The sequence below is a fragment of the Gallus gallus genome, chromosome 14, assembly GCF_016699485.2.
Source record: "Gallus gallus isolate bGalGal1 chromosome 14, bGalGal1.mat.broiler.GRCg7b, whole genome shotgun sequence".
Classification (NCBI taxonomy): domain Eukaryota; kingdom Metazoa; phylum Chordata; class Aves; order Galliformes; family Phasianidae; genus Gallus; species Gallus gallus.
This window is the reverse complement of record NC_052545.1, coordinates 5,907,944-5,927,102: the sequence shown is the minus strand read 5'-3', so window position 1 is coordinate 5,927,102 and position 19,159 is coordinate 5,907,944. Positions and strand designations below refer to the sequence as shown.

Sequence of the window (19,159 nt, the reverse complement as noted above, 5' to 3'; positions counted from 1 at the left end):
CGAGCCGGGTGGCTGAAAGCCTCTTTGTGTCCTGCCATCCCTCGGGGGGGCCGAGGCCACAACCCCGACCCGCAGGCACAGGCCGCGCAGCTCCGGGCATGCAGGCCATGCAGGCCGCAGGCTGCTCCCCGAGCACAACACGGCCAGACCCCGAGCCCCATCAGCGCCCAGAAGGAGAGAAAGGGCCCGTTATGAAGCCCTGGGCTAAGCAAACAGGAAAAGCAGCCCAGTGCGGCCGCGCTGCCAGGCCGGGGCCTACTCAAACAAAACCCGTTTGAGCGCCGCGGTGCTGGCGGCAGACTCAGCGACTCCAGCCGCCTCCTAAAAGCAGGCCCTGTCTCACAGCCAGCCTGGGCCCGGCCGGGCGCTGCGGGCCGCACAGGGCCGCACTTGTCCTGGGGCAGAGCCGCTGACTCACGGAGCCCACACAGCACAGAGCTATTTCGGGTTTCTCAGCAGACCTGTGGTTTTTCTGCAGGCAATCCCAAGGCTAGAGGTTTTTATGCGTTGCGCACGTCGCTTTGAACTTTTTTTTCCCCTTTGAGAAGAAGTGTCTGCAGCAAAATGTGCTAACAAGAAAGCAATTATTGCCACAACCCGTTGCTTCCAGAAGCTGTCCACGCGCTGCTTGTTCCCATCCTCCCCCCATGTCCCCGGTGTGGGCTCACGGAGCTGCACCCACATGGTCAGACCATTTGGGGTGACGTTAAACACAAACCAGGAGGAGGGCAGGCTCAGGAGCAAAGAACAGGGGGAATGCAGGATCACCCCATCTGTCCCACCAGGGTTCCCCCAGCCCAGGGACAGTTCCCTCTGTGCTGCAGAATCCGTGGCTCCAGGTGTAGATTGCTGCCCTGTGATCGGGGGGTGCTGAGCAGGACCTTCCCAGCGTGATGCTGAAGGTGGCTCAGGGACAGGAATATCTGGAAGAAAGAAGCTTTAAGGGCTCAGTGAATTGGCTGAGGCTGGTGTGACCTCTGTGTGTGCCAACAGCACACGTGGGGACTGCGACTGGATGGTTAGAAATGGGATGGGATAGGGATGGGATATTTTGAGATGGGATGGGAATGAGCATGGTTTAGGATGGGACAGGGATGGGGACAGGGTAGGATGAGGTGGGATGCAATGGTGAAGTACCCTGTGCCTCCTCTAAGTGAGGTGCATTGTAAAGGGAACTGCTCCTCTGGCTGCTTCACTGTCTACATTCACACTGTCTACATCCCCATCAATGCAAGAAGTGTCTTAAAATGCACAGATTTACATTTGTATGAGTCTTGAGTGTGGCCCTGAGAGCTTTTTGTAAAGTAGACAGCACTGAGAAAGGGGAGGGAGGCTTTACTTTTACCTAACCTTTCCCCCTAAAATACATTTGATAATTTTTGTCCATTTTGGGTCTGTCTGGCAATAAAGTGAAATTCCAGCATCAGCAGAAGTATTAAAATCCACTTCACAAGTGCTTGTTGCAAATCTGAAATGTGCCAAATTGGACATATTAACTTGACTTAGTATTTGTTCACCTTTTTCCTGACTCTAGAGCTGATGATTTTCTAATGGAGCAGCCTGACAAAAGAAATTAATCATCGGGCTGGCCACGAGGAGAAAGACAAACAGAAAGGAAGAGAAAGATGAGAAAAACCAGACCACAGCAGCAGGTGGACAGGTTGTCTGGAAACCTCCTGTAAAATATGTGTAAACAAGGATATGTAAAAAAAATACAGAGATAGGGAAGAAGTGTGATTCATAAGGGAGCTGACGGCTCTCCCAGCCGGTCACTCTGGACCTGTCTCGCTCCTCTCCATCAGTCCCGCACCGGGTACGGCCAATTCCTGTCTTCATAAAACTTCCTCAGGCCCTGGAGGTTGACAGGGGGGAAGTAGGGGCCGATCCTCTTCCGAATCCACCACTTGCCCTCTGCAGCGTGCGCTCCTCCAGGCTTGCTGAATTTGTACTTGAAATGTTCCCCTCGGATCCACCTGCAGGGAAACAAAGCACAGGGTGGTAGGACGGGCTGGGCACCCACAACAGTGCTGTGGGTGATGGGTCGGATCCGCATTTATGTAGCTTCCCTGCCACCACCACCAGTGATGCCAGTGCTGGAATCCCTTGGCTCCCTGTAATGCTATCTGGGGATGTCGCACAGGAAAGGAAAGCCTTGGCACACCATCACCCTGCGCATAACCCAGCATCACACTATGCTCCACACCCTTCTCTATGACCAAGTCGAAAGAACAATAATAATAATAAAACACCAATACCATTTCTTTTTCTTTCCTGGAAGCACCTATGAAGTATTTCTGCTGGGACACCGGTGGGTACACACACTCCCCCGTGTCCCTCTGCCCCAGCAAACGGCTGCTCCCTTTGCTCCACTGCTTATTAGCAGGGCTCTGAGCGCATCTGTTTTCTGGCCGCCCTGGGAGTTGACAGAAAAGGAGATTTTAAAGCAGTGCAGAAAGAAGCATTCATCAGCCTCGCCAAACACGTTTGGAGGCTAACCATGCCGCTTGGTGCGGGAGCCGTGTCCTGCTTGATGTAGGGCATGCTGACAAGGGAAGGAGTAACACCCCAGTCCTTCAGCATCGGGGTCCCTGTTTGCAGAGTGCATCGCCGCATTCATTGGATAAGTTCATAAAATAACCCACAATATAAAAATGTCAAAGTCATGTCAGTGCTCATTTAAACCTGCTTTGCTTCACTACTAAAATACAAACCCTGCTACTGAGCAGGGCACTGCGCTCACGCAGCTGCTCGCTCCTGGGCTGCACCTCGGGACGCCATAAAGTCAGCTCCTACTGCTAAAATAATTAGGGACGACTCCTGTACATTGGCCATTAGCGCTCACCTGTGTAACACACTCACATGGGAAGCAGGAGAGATTGCAGACGGCTGATAAAACTACAGCCCAATTAAAAGGTCTGCCGTAATCACATCTTGACATCTCAATTTAAGCCTTGATTGGCACCCAGATGAGCAGTACAGAAATGATTCTGCTAACAAAACACATTAGCATGCAGCTGTTCACCACTTGCTGCTGATGGATCGTCCCCTGGCTGTGCCAAAAGCAGAGCAAACACCTCCAAGTTTCACCCTCCTGCAGGCAAAAACGAGTGACCCAAAGTAGCCCAGAGCAGTGCATTTGGAGCTGCACAGAGACAGCCCTCACCTAACTACTGATAGGTGACAAGGGAGGAGGGGGGTGAAGTTGTGCCCCACGGCACCCGTGGGTCAGGGACCCTGCAGCTGCCCACTCCATTACTGCCATGGCTGTTTTTACACCCTTTTCTGAGGCTGCTAAAAGTCAAATGTTACTGAAGTGTTACTCCCACAGTGTTTGCTTCTCAGGAGCACAAAATTTCCTGTTAATAATTAGAGCAGGAAGGTTTATGCAGGTTCAGTCAGCCTGCGGGCTCCTGTCTGAGACAGATAGGACGTCTAACAGCTGTGATGTTTGGCTGCTTGCTTGAATTCCCAAAACACATCTACCATCCCCAAACCTTCATTTGACCATCACTGGCTGCCTAGAGAGGGGCAAAAGCAGCTGCTCTAATCCTGAGCTATCAACATCATCCCAGGAAGCAAACCACTCAGACGGCTCCTCTCAGAAACCTGACAGATAGCATCAAATAGAGGCAACGATGTTCCCTTTTTCTTGCTGGGGATGCAGAGTGTGAAAGACTGGGGGCCTTGTCTGAGTGCCCCGGGAAGAGCTCACACACCCCAGTACTGCTTGGGCCCCAAAGTACCTTCCCCTACACCAAGGTCCGCTCAAGGACCCTTCTGGAATGAAAATCTCCTTGCCCCTCCTGAATGGACTTGCCTGCCCAAATTAAGCAATATCTATCATCTGATTTGGTATGATTTTTCCCATATGTTCTCTGTCTATTAAAATGTTTGCTATCAAAGGGATCGGCATGTAAAACTAGAACCGTGTGAGCATTAAAGCAACCACACACAACTGAAGCTGCATTTTTGTGGTAGAAAGTTTGCCTTTCTATCTGAGCATGTTTCCAGCCCCTATGTTCAGAGTCCAAACAAACCCAAGAGGTTCCCATGAGCCCCCAGCCTCAAACCGAACAGCTCTTTTGTCCCACCATATCCCACCTGCGTTGGATGCACAGCGCATCCTGAGCTGCTCACAGCCTGTGAAAGCTGAGGAGCTGCAGCAGAAACACCTCAGAGCACAAAACACCAGGATATCAATGCAGAGCATCCACTGCCCATCCTTCCTATGCCTTCCTGGGGCTAAGGGAGAAACACAGAAAGCATGTAACCGTCATCAGTCTTGCCTCATGAGGCTCACTGATGTAAAAACTGCAGCATTTAATACTCACTGGAGCCCCTCGTTTCAGGGCTCATAGAGTTTACAAGCTACCCCACTATTTATAAGCTACCTGGGTGCCTCATTTCCAAAGTCACAGTTTGCAATCTCCACGCTCCCTCCTCCCTATGCAGGGAGCAAGAACACCACAGACCCACCAAGCCAGGGCTCACAGTTTGCAAACATCACCTGGTGACCTGCACAGCTGCAACCCATACAAGCCCCATGCACACAGAATGAGGAACTGCTATGTGCTGCAGCTTGCCTTACAAAAAATTGTTTTTTTTGCTTTTTTTTGCAACTTCAGGGCTCATGCAAAGACCTTTGGGGTAGTGGAAGGAATCGAAAGGTCCCTGGGGCTCCTCTGAGCGCGGGACAGTGCCAGCATGCAGAACCTTGTTGCTTGAGGGAAACATCCTCAAGAAGGTTATGAGGAAGATGCTTGATTTCACCTTTGTTAAAAGGAGACTGATGCCCTCTGCTCATACCAGAGGGATGAGCAATGCTCGTGTTTCAGAGGCAGTCAGGAAGGTCAGGGAGGCCATTCCTCGCTGCAAGCACTTTCCCAGGATTTACCAAGTGAACACAACTGGAGCTCTCTCTGACCTGCTGGGAAGCAGTGGCTGCAGCCAAGCCCAGGTGAGGTCCAATAGGACACCAGAGCAAAAGCATCATCCCGTGAGAGGCATGATATGGTCAGAATAAAGCAAACCGAACACTCCTCCTCCAGGAGACAGAAACCCACTCTGCTATGACAACAACAGTGGGATGCAAGACGAGGGACAAGAGCATCCCATTGTCAGCTCTGCTGCAGAAGTGAAGCAGCCACACATGTCCCTGTGCCAATGCCTCCTGGGTGAGCACGTGCCCTCCATCGCTGCTCGCACCAGGCAGGGCTTCAGCCCTGGGAAGGGCAGAGGGGCTAAAAATACTTTGCATTATTTTTTAAATCAATATATTCATCCCAGCAGATGCCCGGTAGCAGCTGTGCTGTAGCACTTTTAAGATTCGATCATATATCAGCCTATTATGACATCTTCCAACTGTACGTGTTAAAAATTAGCAGCGATATTGGAGTTGTTGCGAGGGAGGGCTAAATCTCCCAGACAGCTGTAATTAGTTCCAGAGGGTGCAGCTGTCTCCCTGCAACAGCTGAGGGGTTCGAGGGAAAAAACCAGAGCCGGTGTTTTCTGTTAGAATTAATGGCCTGACAGGGCAAGCTGGGGCGGGAGAGGGAAGAAAGAAACCAAAACACGAGGCGTCCTTTCGATGTGTTGGGTTTTTTTATCTCGAGGTTCCCCACTCCATTGTAAATCAGAGAGCAAGTGGCAGTGGAAAGTACAAATTCATTAAAACAGCAGAGCCTCCATCACTGGCTCTCCTGCTTGTCCTAGCCCCATGAGCAGCAGCCATCATAAATTCAACTCAGCCCGTGAACCACTCGCAGCATAAGGGCAGTTTTATGGGTTGTTTTTCCATGTCACTGACTTCTCTTTCTCCGAGGTTCCTGAAAGGTCTGGCCCATGAGCTGGAGCATCTCATCCTCCAAACTCTTGGGTGAGGGCAAAATGCCTTGGTTTGCCTCCATCTGACAATTTAGAACGTGATGTGATAGGGATGTGCTTTGGTGGGCATGGTGGGGATGGGATAATGGTTGGACTTGGTGATCTCAGAGGTCTCTTCCAACCTTAATGCTTCTATGACTCTATTCTATGATTCTCAGAGGCTTTGTCCACTGACAGCAAAGCAAACCTGGTGGGAAAGGAACGTGGGTATCCACCAGGCTTAAGCACAGCCTGGATTCCCCTGGGCATGGGCAGAGCCAGCACACAGTCTCTGCAGGTACAGATGGAGCAGACCAGTCCACACCATGGAAGTGGCTTTGTCTCCATATATAGGGAGCTGCAATGAAACCCAACGAGAAAGCCACAAGAACACGTTGGGAGTCCTTCACCCCTGAGAACTGCATCACTTCCCAGGACAGGTCTCATCGCTGGCAAATGGCTTTTCAGTGGGAAACACACAAAAAACATCTTTTTTCCTGCAGAAGACACCTACGATGCAAACTTTCCCTTAATCCTCTATTTCCTGCCTTCCTTCCGCACCACTCTCATTAGTTACAGGATGACTGCTGCCCCAGTTGGGTTGGGCTTCTGTTTGTTTGTCCTGTTTAAAAAAAAAACACACTTTTTGGTCTTTTACCCTAAAAAAGCACCACGACTCCCATCATGCTCCTAAAACCAACCTGGCCACCCCAGGGCTGAGCCTCCTCCCACGCCATCCCCTCCCCAAGGCTTTAGGGAGGCCTCTTTTCCTGCACCCAAGGGAGCAGCTGCTGGTTTGCATAGATTTCTGATTCTCTTCTGTGCTCACCAGGGCTGTAAATAGATATTTTAGGGCACAGCCCTTCCCGGTCAGGTAGCATCAAATTGGAAGCACTGCCACCATAAATAACATCGCTGTGACAAATCCAGGGCTTCGTCTGCACGCTGGGGCTCTTCCAACAGAGTGTGACTATAATTGGAATAAAAGTCCTTAAGTGAACATGATTTAATATCAGAGACACCGAACACTTCAGGTCAAAAATAAAATTGATATTTCTTTTCTCCCCCTGTAGGCAGAGCCTCGTTTTTGTTTTCCTTCGTTGTTGCGGGCTGTTTCCATGACGGTGCGTTGAACACTTATTAATTTCTCAGCCAAAGCCCCACCATTCAGATTTATGACGGCGGGTGTTTTATGAACTATCCGCTGCACAATAATATTTTGTAAATCTACATTCCACAAACATCACTTTGCTTGAAGTAAAGCTTCACACTCAGCTAGGCCGGGCGCTCAACAATGCCCTCATTTTTAATCAGTCACCTGTTTCTCATTTTAAGTTTATCACACTTGAAAAAATACTATAATTTCTAGAGTTGTAAAGAAACCTACAAACTTTGGTCTCAGAAATTTCATTTCGAAGGCATTAACTCATTTTGAAAGTCCCTTGGCTATTTAAGGTGTAGAGTTTCCATTAACAGAATAAACTCCGTGGAGTATGGAGCGTAATGTTCTTATGGAAAACAGTCCCTTCCCCTAATTATTTAGTCTAGCAGGGAATGAAAATAATTAAGTCTCAAAATTCCCCTTAGAGTGGAGGGGGGACTGGGAGGAAAGCAGCAGCTACTGAAGGGAGTGGAGCAGCGATGGCCGGAGGTGGGCACGAGCAGCATTAAGGTTTGCAGTGACAGCGCCACACCACCCAGGGCAGCTTTGGACCCTAGCACAGCTCAGGAGCTCTGGCATTCTCTCTTCTTCCCAAGTGTTACCATCAAGGTTCAAATTTAAGGTCGTTGCTTGCAACTCAAATGAAATTACACCACCAAAAAGGCAATTTGTGGCTGCCGGCACTGAGGTTCTGCACATCCAGTGCTCAACTCGATACAGCTGAGGAGCTGAAATTAAAAAATAATTGAAGGGCTTGGGCTGGGGGGGGGCCTTAAGGATCACAGACTGGATGCCTTGCTTATAGAATCACAGAATGGTTTGAGATGGAAAGGACCTCTGAATGCTGTCTGGTCCCACTCCCTGCACTGAGCAGGGACACTGCCACCTCTCTGAGCACCCTGTGCCATTCCTCACCACCCATGGCATAAAGAACTTCTTCCTTATATCCAGTCCAAGTCTCCCCTCTTTTATTTTGAGACCATTTCCCCTTGTCCTATCATAACAGACCCTGCTAAAGAGTCTGTCCTGCTCTCCAACTGTTCTCACACCACAGTGACCCCATTACGGCCAGGGTTCTCTGTGTGCATGGGGGTGCAGGAGGGACTCTGCTTCAGTGAGCCTAAAATCCAGCTGGGAAATGGCATTTCTGAAATGCAGGAAGAAAGCCCCAGCAGGGCAGGGAGGCAGCCTGCCTGAGCAGAACGAATGCGGGAGCAGAAGGGGCTGCCAGAGCTGCTGTGAGTGTGCCAGCCATGAATGCCAGAAACGTAAACTCAGCAGAATTGGGATGGGGCATAAAAAAAGCCAACGGTCAGTTTCCACGTGCAGGGGAAGTGCTAGCAGCAAACAATAATGGAAGAAGCATACATAACAACTGGTGACTAACCCACATCCTCACACCTCCCCATTGCACCTGGGTACAACGCAGGGATGTCAGCGCAGGTAGTGGGGTTGGCCCACTCAAACCAGAAACGTGAGCAGCAAACAGGGTGAAGTGGTGTGTTGGACTCCAGGCTGGGCCAAAATGAGCATTTGTAAATTGTTATTTTTTTTTTTATTTTAAAGCCACCCAAAAATACACTAGGCACATGAAAAGCTCTTACGGCAAAAGTAATGCCAGAGCAAAGGCAGCTGACACATAAAACCAGCACTGGATCCTGATCTTTTCCTACTATAAACTAGCTGCTAAGGAGTGAAAACAGAGTCTGAGCATCGGTTAGAGCAAGGTACTGCATGAATCAAAGCCCTGTTTGCTGAGATATAGGGCACTGTGTGCAGCACACAGCATCATGCTGCTCTGCCATCGCTGACCTGCCTGTGCCCCTTGTACGCTGGGCGGTCACAACCCTATAAATGCTAGCAAAGATAAAGATTTGCTTTGTTTTCATTTTAAATTCCTGAAAATACCATTTCCTCACCTGTCACAGAACACAATAAAAATTTATAAGTTTTTTATGTGTTTTTTGTCACCACCGATGCCAGACCATACAAAAGAGGCACAGCCCTTTGTGGCAAAGCCCCGAAAGACGTGATGCACATCTGATTTCTGAGCTGCTGCGATGTCTGTAGTTCCAGCCGTGGTGAGGAACGGGAGCAGCACTGCTGGCCCTGGGCAATAAACAGCTCTGGGATTATGGAGAGCTTCTGTCGTTGCCGAGCCCCGCTCACCGCCAGCTGCCACCAGCTGGTACCCACATCTGGCTGCTGGCACCGGGGGACACCCAGCTCCAACTGGGGGCTGTGACACAAGGGCAGCACCACACAGGTCTCCAGCAGCTCCTCCAGCACTTTGTACCCCACTGTGATCCTTCAAAGTGCTCCCCCCAAAGGAGTCCTGTGGGTCCCACTGCAGCCCTCTCCCAGCCAAGCAGAGCTAAAATTCCTACATAAACAGTATTGAAGCTGTACCCATCCATGGCAAGGGACATGCTGGAGCAGTACTTAACACAAGCTCCCCAAGAAATCTCCTGGGCTGCAGTCAGGGTGTAATTATTTGTGTGCATAACCCGCTATCCACGCAGCCCAAGGAGCCATGGCACAGCCCTACAGCAAACCTGGACTACACACCCAGACTTATGGAAATGCTGGCATGAAGGGAGGGCTGCACTGAGAAAACGGGCTCTGAAAAGGGAATCCATACAAAATCCCAAATATCTTACAGCAGTCTCAGCTCCTGTCTTTGGAGGAAGAGCGTCACCATCAGCCTACAGCAATGCTCTGATGGGGCACTGTGCTGCATGAGACCATTCTGGCCTCATTCAAGGCCTTTGAAGACCTCATTCAAGACCTCATTCAAGACCTTTGAAGACCTCATTCAAACCTCAGAAATGTGGTTATCTGAGTATAAGAAATATTCAGATACAATGGTGGGACACTCACTGGTGTCCCAAACTGTGCATCTGTTGGTTGTGGTCTTTTTTGTATACATACATACAATCTCAACATATACTGAATGCCATATCCAAAAGAAAGCACTTTGGTAAAAGGTAAAAGAAATTCTTAATATTCTTAATATCTAAGGCAGAAAAGCAGTCTCCCCACAGCAGATTTGGGGGACACACTGCCTTAAAGCTGAAAAGCACAGCTCTTTTTCAAAAGAAAGCTCACTTCACATGGGGCTGGGAACCTTAATCCCTGTTTGTAATGCATCTTGAGAGCCTCAAATGGAAAACATTAGCAAGAGCATAATATTACTTGAGTTGATCCAAAATTCCCTTAAAATATTTTTTCAGCTAAAAATAACTTCATCAACAAAATAGACACTTTTGTGAAAAATTTCCTTTTGTAGAAAACCTTGGGGTTTTCATCTGTGCTTTGCACTTGCTGATGTTTGCTTTGTCATTGAAAATGCAAACAATTCCAAGACAAGTGTCAACAAAAACAATTCTTTTTGCAGGACTGTTTCATCTTTGAAGTATCCCAATGGGCTGCTGGAAATGGTATTTTTGATCTGACCTTGCAAAGAGATCATGGCAAAAAATCTGAGGCTGTGGGGCAGGAAACCACTGTGGTAGGTGGGATCCACATCCAAGAGAAGCAGTGCCGGGCGCTGGGAAGGGGCCAGCCCAGGTCCCCATCCCCATCACAGTGCTGAGCACCAAATCTCCATGGAGAGCTGTTATTAAAACCGCCCTATTAAATACCACCTGTGTGGCATCAAAAACAAAGAGCAATCAACCAACAGGGATGGTGACTCAACCACCCCCCTGGGCAGCCTGTACCAATGCCCAACTGCTCTTCTGGAGAGGCAATTTCTCCTGATATCCAACCTGAAATGCCCCAGCGCAACTTGAGGCTATCATCTCTCATCCTATCGCTGGTTACTGGGAGACCGACCCCCACCTTGCTACAACCTTTCCAGTTGGAACACTCATGCTAAATGCACAGTCCAAGCAAGAAAAGCACTTACCGTGGGGGATCCTTGCCTGCGAATGGGTTCATTGCTATCAGGGACAAGGCCTCCTCCTCCTGGGCCAGCAGCTTCCCTGCCAGGTGGATGATCCACTCATTCTGTTCATAGGTCTGGGAGAAAGAGGATGAAATACAGATGTTAGGCACCTCTGGGCTTTAATTACAATTAAACACATCTGTGTGATCTCTGGGCAGGGAGTACAGTTGATGCGATGGCAAATGAGAGATGTACTGGTGCTGCACAATCAGACTGCAGGCTCCAAAACCCCAAGGCTGCGACCCACTGAGAATTCATCCATCACTTGAAAGTACGTTGCTTTCCCTGCTGTGTTATCAGACAAATAACAGAAGAAAGTGAATTCTCTATTCCTGGATTCTCAGCTACCCAACTACCTCCAACATCTGTGCCATGCCCTTTATCCTGCTGCCACTGAAACCAAAGAAATCAGCCCTAGAATGCTGCGGCTCCCATCGAGCTGCCAATTTTGATTCCATATTTACCCCCCTCCATGAATGAAAGCATCTCACCCCCCGTAGGGATTCTTGGTGAGGATCCATAAAAAGCATTTCTTCTTCTGGTAACTTTCAGTGCCTTATACTCATTTTTCCCCCCCTTTTTAATGTACACCTAACTGGATTTTTTAATGCAAGCAGTAGGGGACACTGTGGGAAAGCTAAACCCAGCATTTGTACCTGCAAGACTGTGACTAATGCAGAACATCAATGCAAAGTTACTCTGCAAATCTTTTATAACGGCAGAGTTTGTTATTTCCGTTGCTCCAGGAAACAGGGAAGAGAAAGGAGATGTAAAGCCCCAAACTCTGGAGGGAACCTCCATCACGCAGCAGTGCTACCTCGCAGGGTTTCTGACCTGTGCTCATCCAAGCTAAGAGGAAAGCCTCAGCTGTTTCAGCCTACAGCTTTGTAGAGAGTTTCCTAGCAGCACTGCAAGGAACCTGTGGGTGAGAAACCAAAGCTGCACGGAGGACCCCAATTCTTCAGAGCCTGCTGCAAACCCACAGGGCTCAGCAACGGCAGAATGGGCTCCTTGGCTTGCCAGGTCTCCAAACTGTTAATTAGCAGCTCCATGCACACGAGAGTTGGACTTCTGGTTTGTAAAGTGTTTTCCTTGTAAAATTTACAGCATGTCTGGCCCCAGCAAGGTCTGCGGTGAGAAATTTCCACCCGGCGTGGCTCCCCCCCCCCCCCCCCGGCACCACAGCCTGGATATGGCGCGATGCTGGGAGCGGTGGGAGCACGGCTGTGCTCACGTCTGCACTGCTTAACTCATTACCCTGTAAAGCGATACGGTGGCAGAGGGAAAGAAAGAGCCCAGGTGATTTGGGCTCCATCCAGGGCAGCATCGTGGAGGTGACAGTTCCTCTCTGCGGCTCCGCTGGGAGCAGACCCTGTGTGCCGAGCTGCTATACCTATCTGTGCTGTTTAGGGTGGGAGAGACTCACCTGGCACTGAGTAAAAAGAGGAGTCAGAGCTTGAACCACTGGAAGCACTAAATACAAGAAGCCAGGAGCGACGCATGTGACACTGAGGTGTGCACGGTGAGTCCATATTTTCATTTTGGATCTTTGTAAGTGGAAATCCTACAGCATCCCTGGCCATTGCAGGTGGAAAAGCCAAGGGCAAAGCACACCTCCAGGCAGCTCCCTGCTGTTGTTGGGACAGGAACACTGACACTGGGACCAGCACACACCACCCAGCATCAACCCAAAAAAGGCACGAGAAGAGCAGCTCCCTGAAGCAGGCTTTGGGCAGAACACATTACTGGACACATTTGCTCCCTGTCCCCATGTGTGCATTGCTGCAGCCTCCCCACCACTATACTGCACCCATACTTCTCTGTAACCATTTCTATTCTCCAACTTCTCTGTAATGATTTATATTCTCCAGCTCCTTCATTTCCACATTTTACCAGTGTATATGCACAGAATTCTCACCTTGAATGCATTCATTTGCATACAGATATATTTAATTACTCTATAGGACTTCAAGCCCAATCACCACTACTGCAGCAGCAGTAGCAACAAAATTCTGCAGAGATAATGTACAAAAGAATAAAATAATCACAAAAAATATATAAAAAAACCACACAGCACTACAGGGAACACGTTCCCAACTGAAATAATAATAATAAGAACCCTTTTCCTCCAGGTTTAATTGGTCATTTAATGGAAAAGGACTGCGGATTAGCGTGGCATTTTATTGAATCTCAGTCCTGGCACAGGCACACGGGAGGAGGTAACTCTGAGATGCACATGTGGAAACAGCTGGAAACTTGGCACTGGAGCCCTGCATTATGATTTTGCATGGTTGGGAGCTCTGCATGTTCTCACATCGGGTGGATGGTGGGGGAGTTTGCATTTCCGTGATGCAGTAAGGGGCATTTCTGGCACCACAGCCTACTCATATTGGGGATGCAAAGCAGTGACTCCATCACTGGGGATGTTTTCACCCAACACTCACGTTTCTGCTTACACTGGTGTTTAGGAGTGACCTCAGCAGTCACTATTTGGAGAATCTGAGCTATCAGCTGGAGGAATGAACCCTACCCCACAGAAAGAACAGCATAACCAACACAGGGCTTTGCTTTCCTAGAACTCCATCTCAGTGCCTGATGCCATCCTGTTACCCAAGAGGATTAACCAAGGAAGGCTGAAGGCTACACCACGTTCCACCACTTCCCATCACCTCCCAAGGCCAGGTTCCATCACTTCTCATCACCTCGCCCCCTCTTCCTAGGAGTTCCCCAATAAGGCAAACCATTGCTCCGCAGTACTGTTCTCACTGTATCATTTAAGTGGGCACTTCCCCCAACCCCACCAACAGCCACCCCATAAGGTGCTCAGGGAAGTGTCCCTGGAGGAAGACAACTGACCCCAGTTAAAGAAAATACAATTCCTACATTCTGCACATAGACCAAACCACCTGAATGTGGCAATGGAAAATGGAAGTGAATCGAGGTCTGTGTTTTTAGGAGAGGAAAGAAAGGAAATGTAAAAGGCTGTGCCTAGTGCACTGCACATGAGGGTTAGGTTTTACTGCCCTGCACACACCTCCTTCTGCACATTGCTGCCATGCTGCGTTTTCCTGTAAGTACCTCCTGGTTGGATGACCCAGGTAACAGAGGTTGGAATACAGTATTTTACAGATATATTCATCTCCTTTCTCTCCATATAGGGTTTCTTTTTCTCAGCTCTCCCAGTGCGTGCAGTAAGGTGAAGCCTCCTCTCCCAGCTCCCCTGTCCTGCACCAAGCTCTGCCCTGCACCAAGCTCTGCCCTGCACCAAGCTCTGCCCTGCACCAAGCTCTGCCCTGCTGCTCACATTCCTGTTCTCTCTTTGGGAGTCAGCTGAGTTGCACCCATAAATGTACCCATCACATCTGGCAAACACACCTTTCTCCTCCATGCCCCACAATTGCTGTCATTTTGTGTACACGCCAGTTCGGAGGGCTTTTAGGACATGGTGATGTGCAGTCTGAACAGCACACTGGGATCCTGTGCCCTGCACTCAATTAACACGAGGTAACACAATTCCCAGTTTGCTTCTTCACAAACACATGAAACACAGTGATCTGAATTGTAGCTGCATCTCTTCTGCACAGACCGTCCCGACACTCGGATACCTTTGGAGTCACTTCAAGGTGTAACACAACAGAACACTGAGCTGTAACAAACAACACTGAGATGGTGCTGGGGTTATTTTCTGACTGGTGATGATCTGGTGAGCAGCACAAGCATGTTTCTGCACTGGCCAGACGCAGACCCTGCTATGGAGAGCTTACACAATCTAAACAGAAGAAATACCCTTCATGCCACAGGGAGGAGAGAAGAAACCCTTCCTTTGATTTTTCATTATTCAGAGCACTGAAGGCTTTCCACTGCCATCCAATGGTGAAGAACACGTCTTGTTCTACAAACAAGGTGCTTCTGCCAAGCCCGGGGCGTCCTGCTACCAGGAAAAGTGACCAACTCAAAGCCCCTGAACTATGAGCAGTATTTTGTTTTCAGGTTGTTATTTCTGACCGATGCTGAACCCACGGCAGGCTGCCACAGCTCTGCCCGCAATGCTTTCTGTACCAGTAGCACAGCACAGCTCCACTCGGGGTTGTGGTGATGGGGCCCCTACAAACACCCACCATAAGTGGGAAGTCAGATAATTAAGGGAGTGTTGCCATCAGCTGGAGGGCAGACAATGCTTTAATGATCTCTTTCCAGCAAAATCAGGACCTTTGTACTAAAACAACCGGGAGCAGATCCTGCCATTGCACTATCTTCTTGTTGGAAACTGTTTTTCCTAACGCTTAACCTGAATTTTCCTGAGATTAAATCATATTCTGCCATTTAGCCCATTATTTCCTCCCTTCTCCGCAGGGACCCAGAAAACAGATTGTTACTTTCCACTTTGCGGTAGGCTTTCCCACATCCCAAACCTGCTCTGCTGCCTTCCCTCCTGCTCCCAGAGCACGCAGAGCTGTTCTCATGGTGGCCGTGGGACCAGGATTCTGTAGGTCCCTCTGTTGTACCCATGCCAACTGGCTGCATCCTTCCCAAATTGGGATGCTTGGCTTCAGAGGGGGGCTCTCCACTTCTATCTGCTCAGACCCAGACCTGAAGCACAACTGAGGGCTTTTAGACCTCTTCCTCAATTGTAAATGGCATACTGTATTTAAGTAATGAAATTAACATCGTGAACATTGCTTCCTGGAAAATAACGCCATGTTAAATTACTTATAATCAAGGCACTATGGTAATTAGCAGCCAACTGCTAATTGCAGCTCAGAGCAGGGCGGCACTGGTTCTCCCTGGCTCCCCCATAGTGGGCTCACAGCACATCCTGCAGTTACAGCCAAGGTGGGAGCTGTGCAGGAGGATGGCGTCGTATGTCAAGCGGTGATGAGGTGCAAAGAGGAATCTGTCAGGAGCAGCACAAAGGGATGGTAAATATCTTCCCCCAAACTCCCCGGGCTTTCCTGCAGCCTGTCAGAGCGGGATATGGCAGGTCCTTAAGTGGCTGCCTCCAGCACCAACCCCGCGACGGCAGCAAACAGCGGGGTGAAAAAATCCAGAACTTCTAAAAACAAATTAAACCTAATCCAGAGGCTGAAGGAACTTGGTTTTATGGACTCCATAAACTACTGTATGGGCTTTGTGAAACTCACCCAACTGCACAAACTTCTGCTGGGCTTTCGGCTTCTGGTTCCTCATCCTTCCCACCACATTGCCAGACTCGATCTGAGCAGTGAGCAAAGGGGCAGCTAACAGAGTCCTGGGCTGCATCAGCAGAGGGGTGGCAGTGGGGCAGGGAGAGGACTGCCCCCACTCTGCTCTGCCCTTTTCCGGTCCTTGGGCCCCTGGCACAGAGAGCTGTGGAGCTGATGGAAGGGGTCCAGAGGAGGGCATGAGGACACTCAGAGGCTGCAGCACCTCTCCTACTGCAGTACGTGGAGAGCCAGGGGTGTTCAGCCTGGAGGCTCCAGGGAGACCTCACTGCAGCTTTCCAGTACTTGAAGGGAGCTTATAAACAGAAGGGCAACTTTTTACATGGGCAGATAGTGACAGGACAAGGGGGCATGGCTTTAAACTAGAAGAGGGGAGATTTAGGTCAGATGTTAGGGGGAAATTCTTTATCAAGCTGCAATGGGAGGCCAGGCAAGCAGCCACGTCTTGCTATGGAAAGGACTGTGGCAACCTCATAGCAGGAGGGGACAGCACACGGTGCGTGGGGGGGGGGGGGAACACACACCTTCTGTGCACGAGCACTAATTACCGCTAATCAGCCAGTGCAGACAGACTTCTTCCCATGTGCACACCCCAACAGCCCCCAGGCTGATAGGTGCACTTCAGGGAACCTCCCAGCGCATTAAAAAAATAATCATCAAGATGCAAATGAGGCTGTGTTATTTCCTCTTCCTGCTCGTCCCCAGGCTGCCCCATACATCACTGTCACTCAGCGCACAGCCGCTGCCCGCCGACAGACGGGGCCGGTGTGTGGCAATGTCTCTCAGCACCAGCACAGCAGCACTTGCCATGATGCTGCAATATCAGTGCCTTGTGCTTATTTGGTCTCCTCAGGTCCTGGGCATTCTAATCTGGTGGGGGGGCATCCAGCCCGTGGCACGGGGTGGGGTTGGGGGGCTGTGAGGTCCCTTCCAACCCAACCATACTGTGATTCCATGCTGGAGCCTTCCTGAAAAAGCACAAAGCTTTAAACCAAAAGCTCCAACTTCTGCACCATCATTTAGTGCTGAGCAATGCTGCTGGCCAGAGCTTTAACCTTTGCTGTCGTCTTGCTGAGGGATAAGCATACCTAATGCAGATTAAATGAAATTCCAGCACACAAGAAAAACTAGCAGGGTAAATATAAAACCATAGCCAAAGAGCGATGGTTATGTCATCACTGAGGAATCTGAAAGGCGTCTAAATGAAAATACCACAAAGGAAAAACGGGGAAATTTGGGGCAGGGGGAGAGCAAGAGGAAGAACGCCAGGAAGGGACACAAAAACAAAGGGAGAGATGGGGCTGCCCACACCACTGCTGTGAGCCCCAGCTTTGTAACACCAACTCCACGTTCTCCCAGTCATGCCATTTTGCAGAAAAGGCTATAGGGTGTTAATGAATTAATTTACAATAAACCCCCTCTTCTCTTCCTTAATGGAGAGCCATCACCTGTCGGTGGGTGCCAGGTGAGGATGCCCGTGCAGGACAGAGAGCAGTGGCTGCCCACTGTGCCACCACGTCAGGGACAGGCACTATCTCCATCTCTTTAACTCTTGTTACTGCTGAGAAACAATTAAAAAGCCTCACATAACATTTCCAAGAGTTTCATTACACCAGCAGCAGACATCCTTTAGGAATACAATTTTTTTAAAAACATAATTAACTTAGCTGAGGCTTCAAATATCCATCCCCCCCTCCCCCCCCCCACCCCAAGCACATTGTAAATTCACATGGATTGCTTTCCCTGGTCCAGGGATGCACGTACCTGGAAGGCCGCGAACCACATCAGCCAGTCCAGGCGGTAGTGGTAGGGGGAGATGAAGCATGGCCGTCGCCACAGGTCCCCAGGCTTGCACTTGAAGTCAAACTCCTGCCAGACAGCAGCGGGGTCGTTGGGGTCTGGGCTGGATGTCCCCTGAAGGATGACTTCGGTTCTCTCCTTGGTGATGCTGCAGAACACAACATCAGGTCTGTTATTTGTCTCATGCCAAGGGTAGATGTGGCACTTAGGGACATTGCTTAGCAGGCATGGTGGGTTGGACTTGGTGATCTTACAAGTCTCTTCCAATCCTAATGACCCAGTGATTCTATTACCTTCATTCACTTCTTGGGCCAACTTCTCTCTGTGGCATAGAATGGTTTGAGTTGGAAGGGACCTTTAAAGGCCGTGTGGTCCCACTCCCTGCACTGAGCAGAGACACCCACAGCTCCATCAGTGCTCAGAGCCCCGTCCAGCCTGACTGTGGGTGTGTGCAGGGATGGGGCACCACCACCTCCCTGTGCACCCTGTGCCATTCCTCACTGCCCTTAGCACGGACAACTTTTTCCTTACACACAACCTTAATCTCCCCTCTTTTACTCTGAAGACATTTCCCCTTGTCCTGTCACAACAGACCCTGCTAAAAAGTCTGTCCCATCCTTCTTACAGACACTGGAAGGCTGCTAGCAGGTCTCCCCAGAGCCCTCACTTCTGCAGTGTGCCCAGCAGCCAGCTCTTGGGGCACAACCACCACCAGTCTCTATGCTCCATCCTGGTCACAAGAGAGATCTCACAGAGCTATTCCTCAGGAAGAGGAGGAGGTACTGTGTGAACCACTGCAAATCAAACCAAGGAAAGCAGAAAGGGAAATAAAAAAAATGCCCCCCAAACCTAGTGGACATTTTCAAACTGTGTTAAAAAGCATCCAACCTTATGGCAGGTCATGCACATTCCCTCTGCTGCTGGGTTTGACTTACTCTGCACAGCAAGGTGTAGGACAGTTCAGATGGCAAACTGTCCAGGCCATGCTAAGCCCACATGAAAACACGACTGTCAAGTCTCCAATTACCTGGCAGTGATGCTCATCTACAGGAGAGCGGATTCCCCTCACAAACACATAACAGTGTAACTCTCCCTTACCCAAACTATGCAGCTCCCAACACCCTTTCATTTTTCAATCCTTTGGTCCTTCCTCCTTCAGCCCTAAAACTCTGCAAACACACAGGC

General features: G+C 49.7%; 1 protein-coding gene across 6 annotated transcripts in view; it reads right to left on the bottom strand.

The window, feature by feature from the left end:
• Positions 1 to 567: 567 nt before the first annotated feature.
• LMF1 (lipase maturation factor 1) overlaps positions 568 to 19,159 on the bottom strand; it is a 163,240-nt gene continuing 144,648 nt past the window's right edge. For all 6 annotated transcript variants that reach the window (XM_015294430.4, XM_015294431.4, XM_025155172.3 and 3 more), the window contains 3 exons: positions 17,939 to 18,122; positions 10,935 to 11,047; positions 568 to 1,973 (listed from right to left, as the gene is read on the bottom strand). In XM_015294430.4, coding sequence (XP_015149916.4) covers positions 1,799 to 1,973; positions 10,935 to 11,047; positions 17,939 to 18,122 — 472 coding nt within the window. In that variant the 3' untranslated portion in view covers positions 568 to 1,798. The remainder of the gene's footprint in view (positions 1,974 to 10,934; positions 11,048 to 17,938; positions 18,123 to 19,159) is intronic.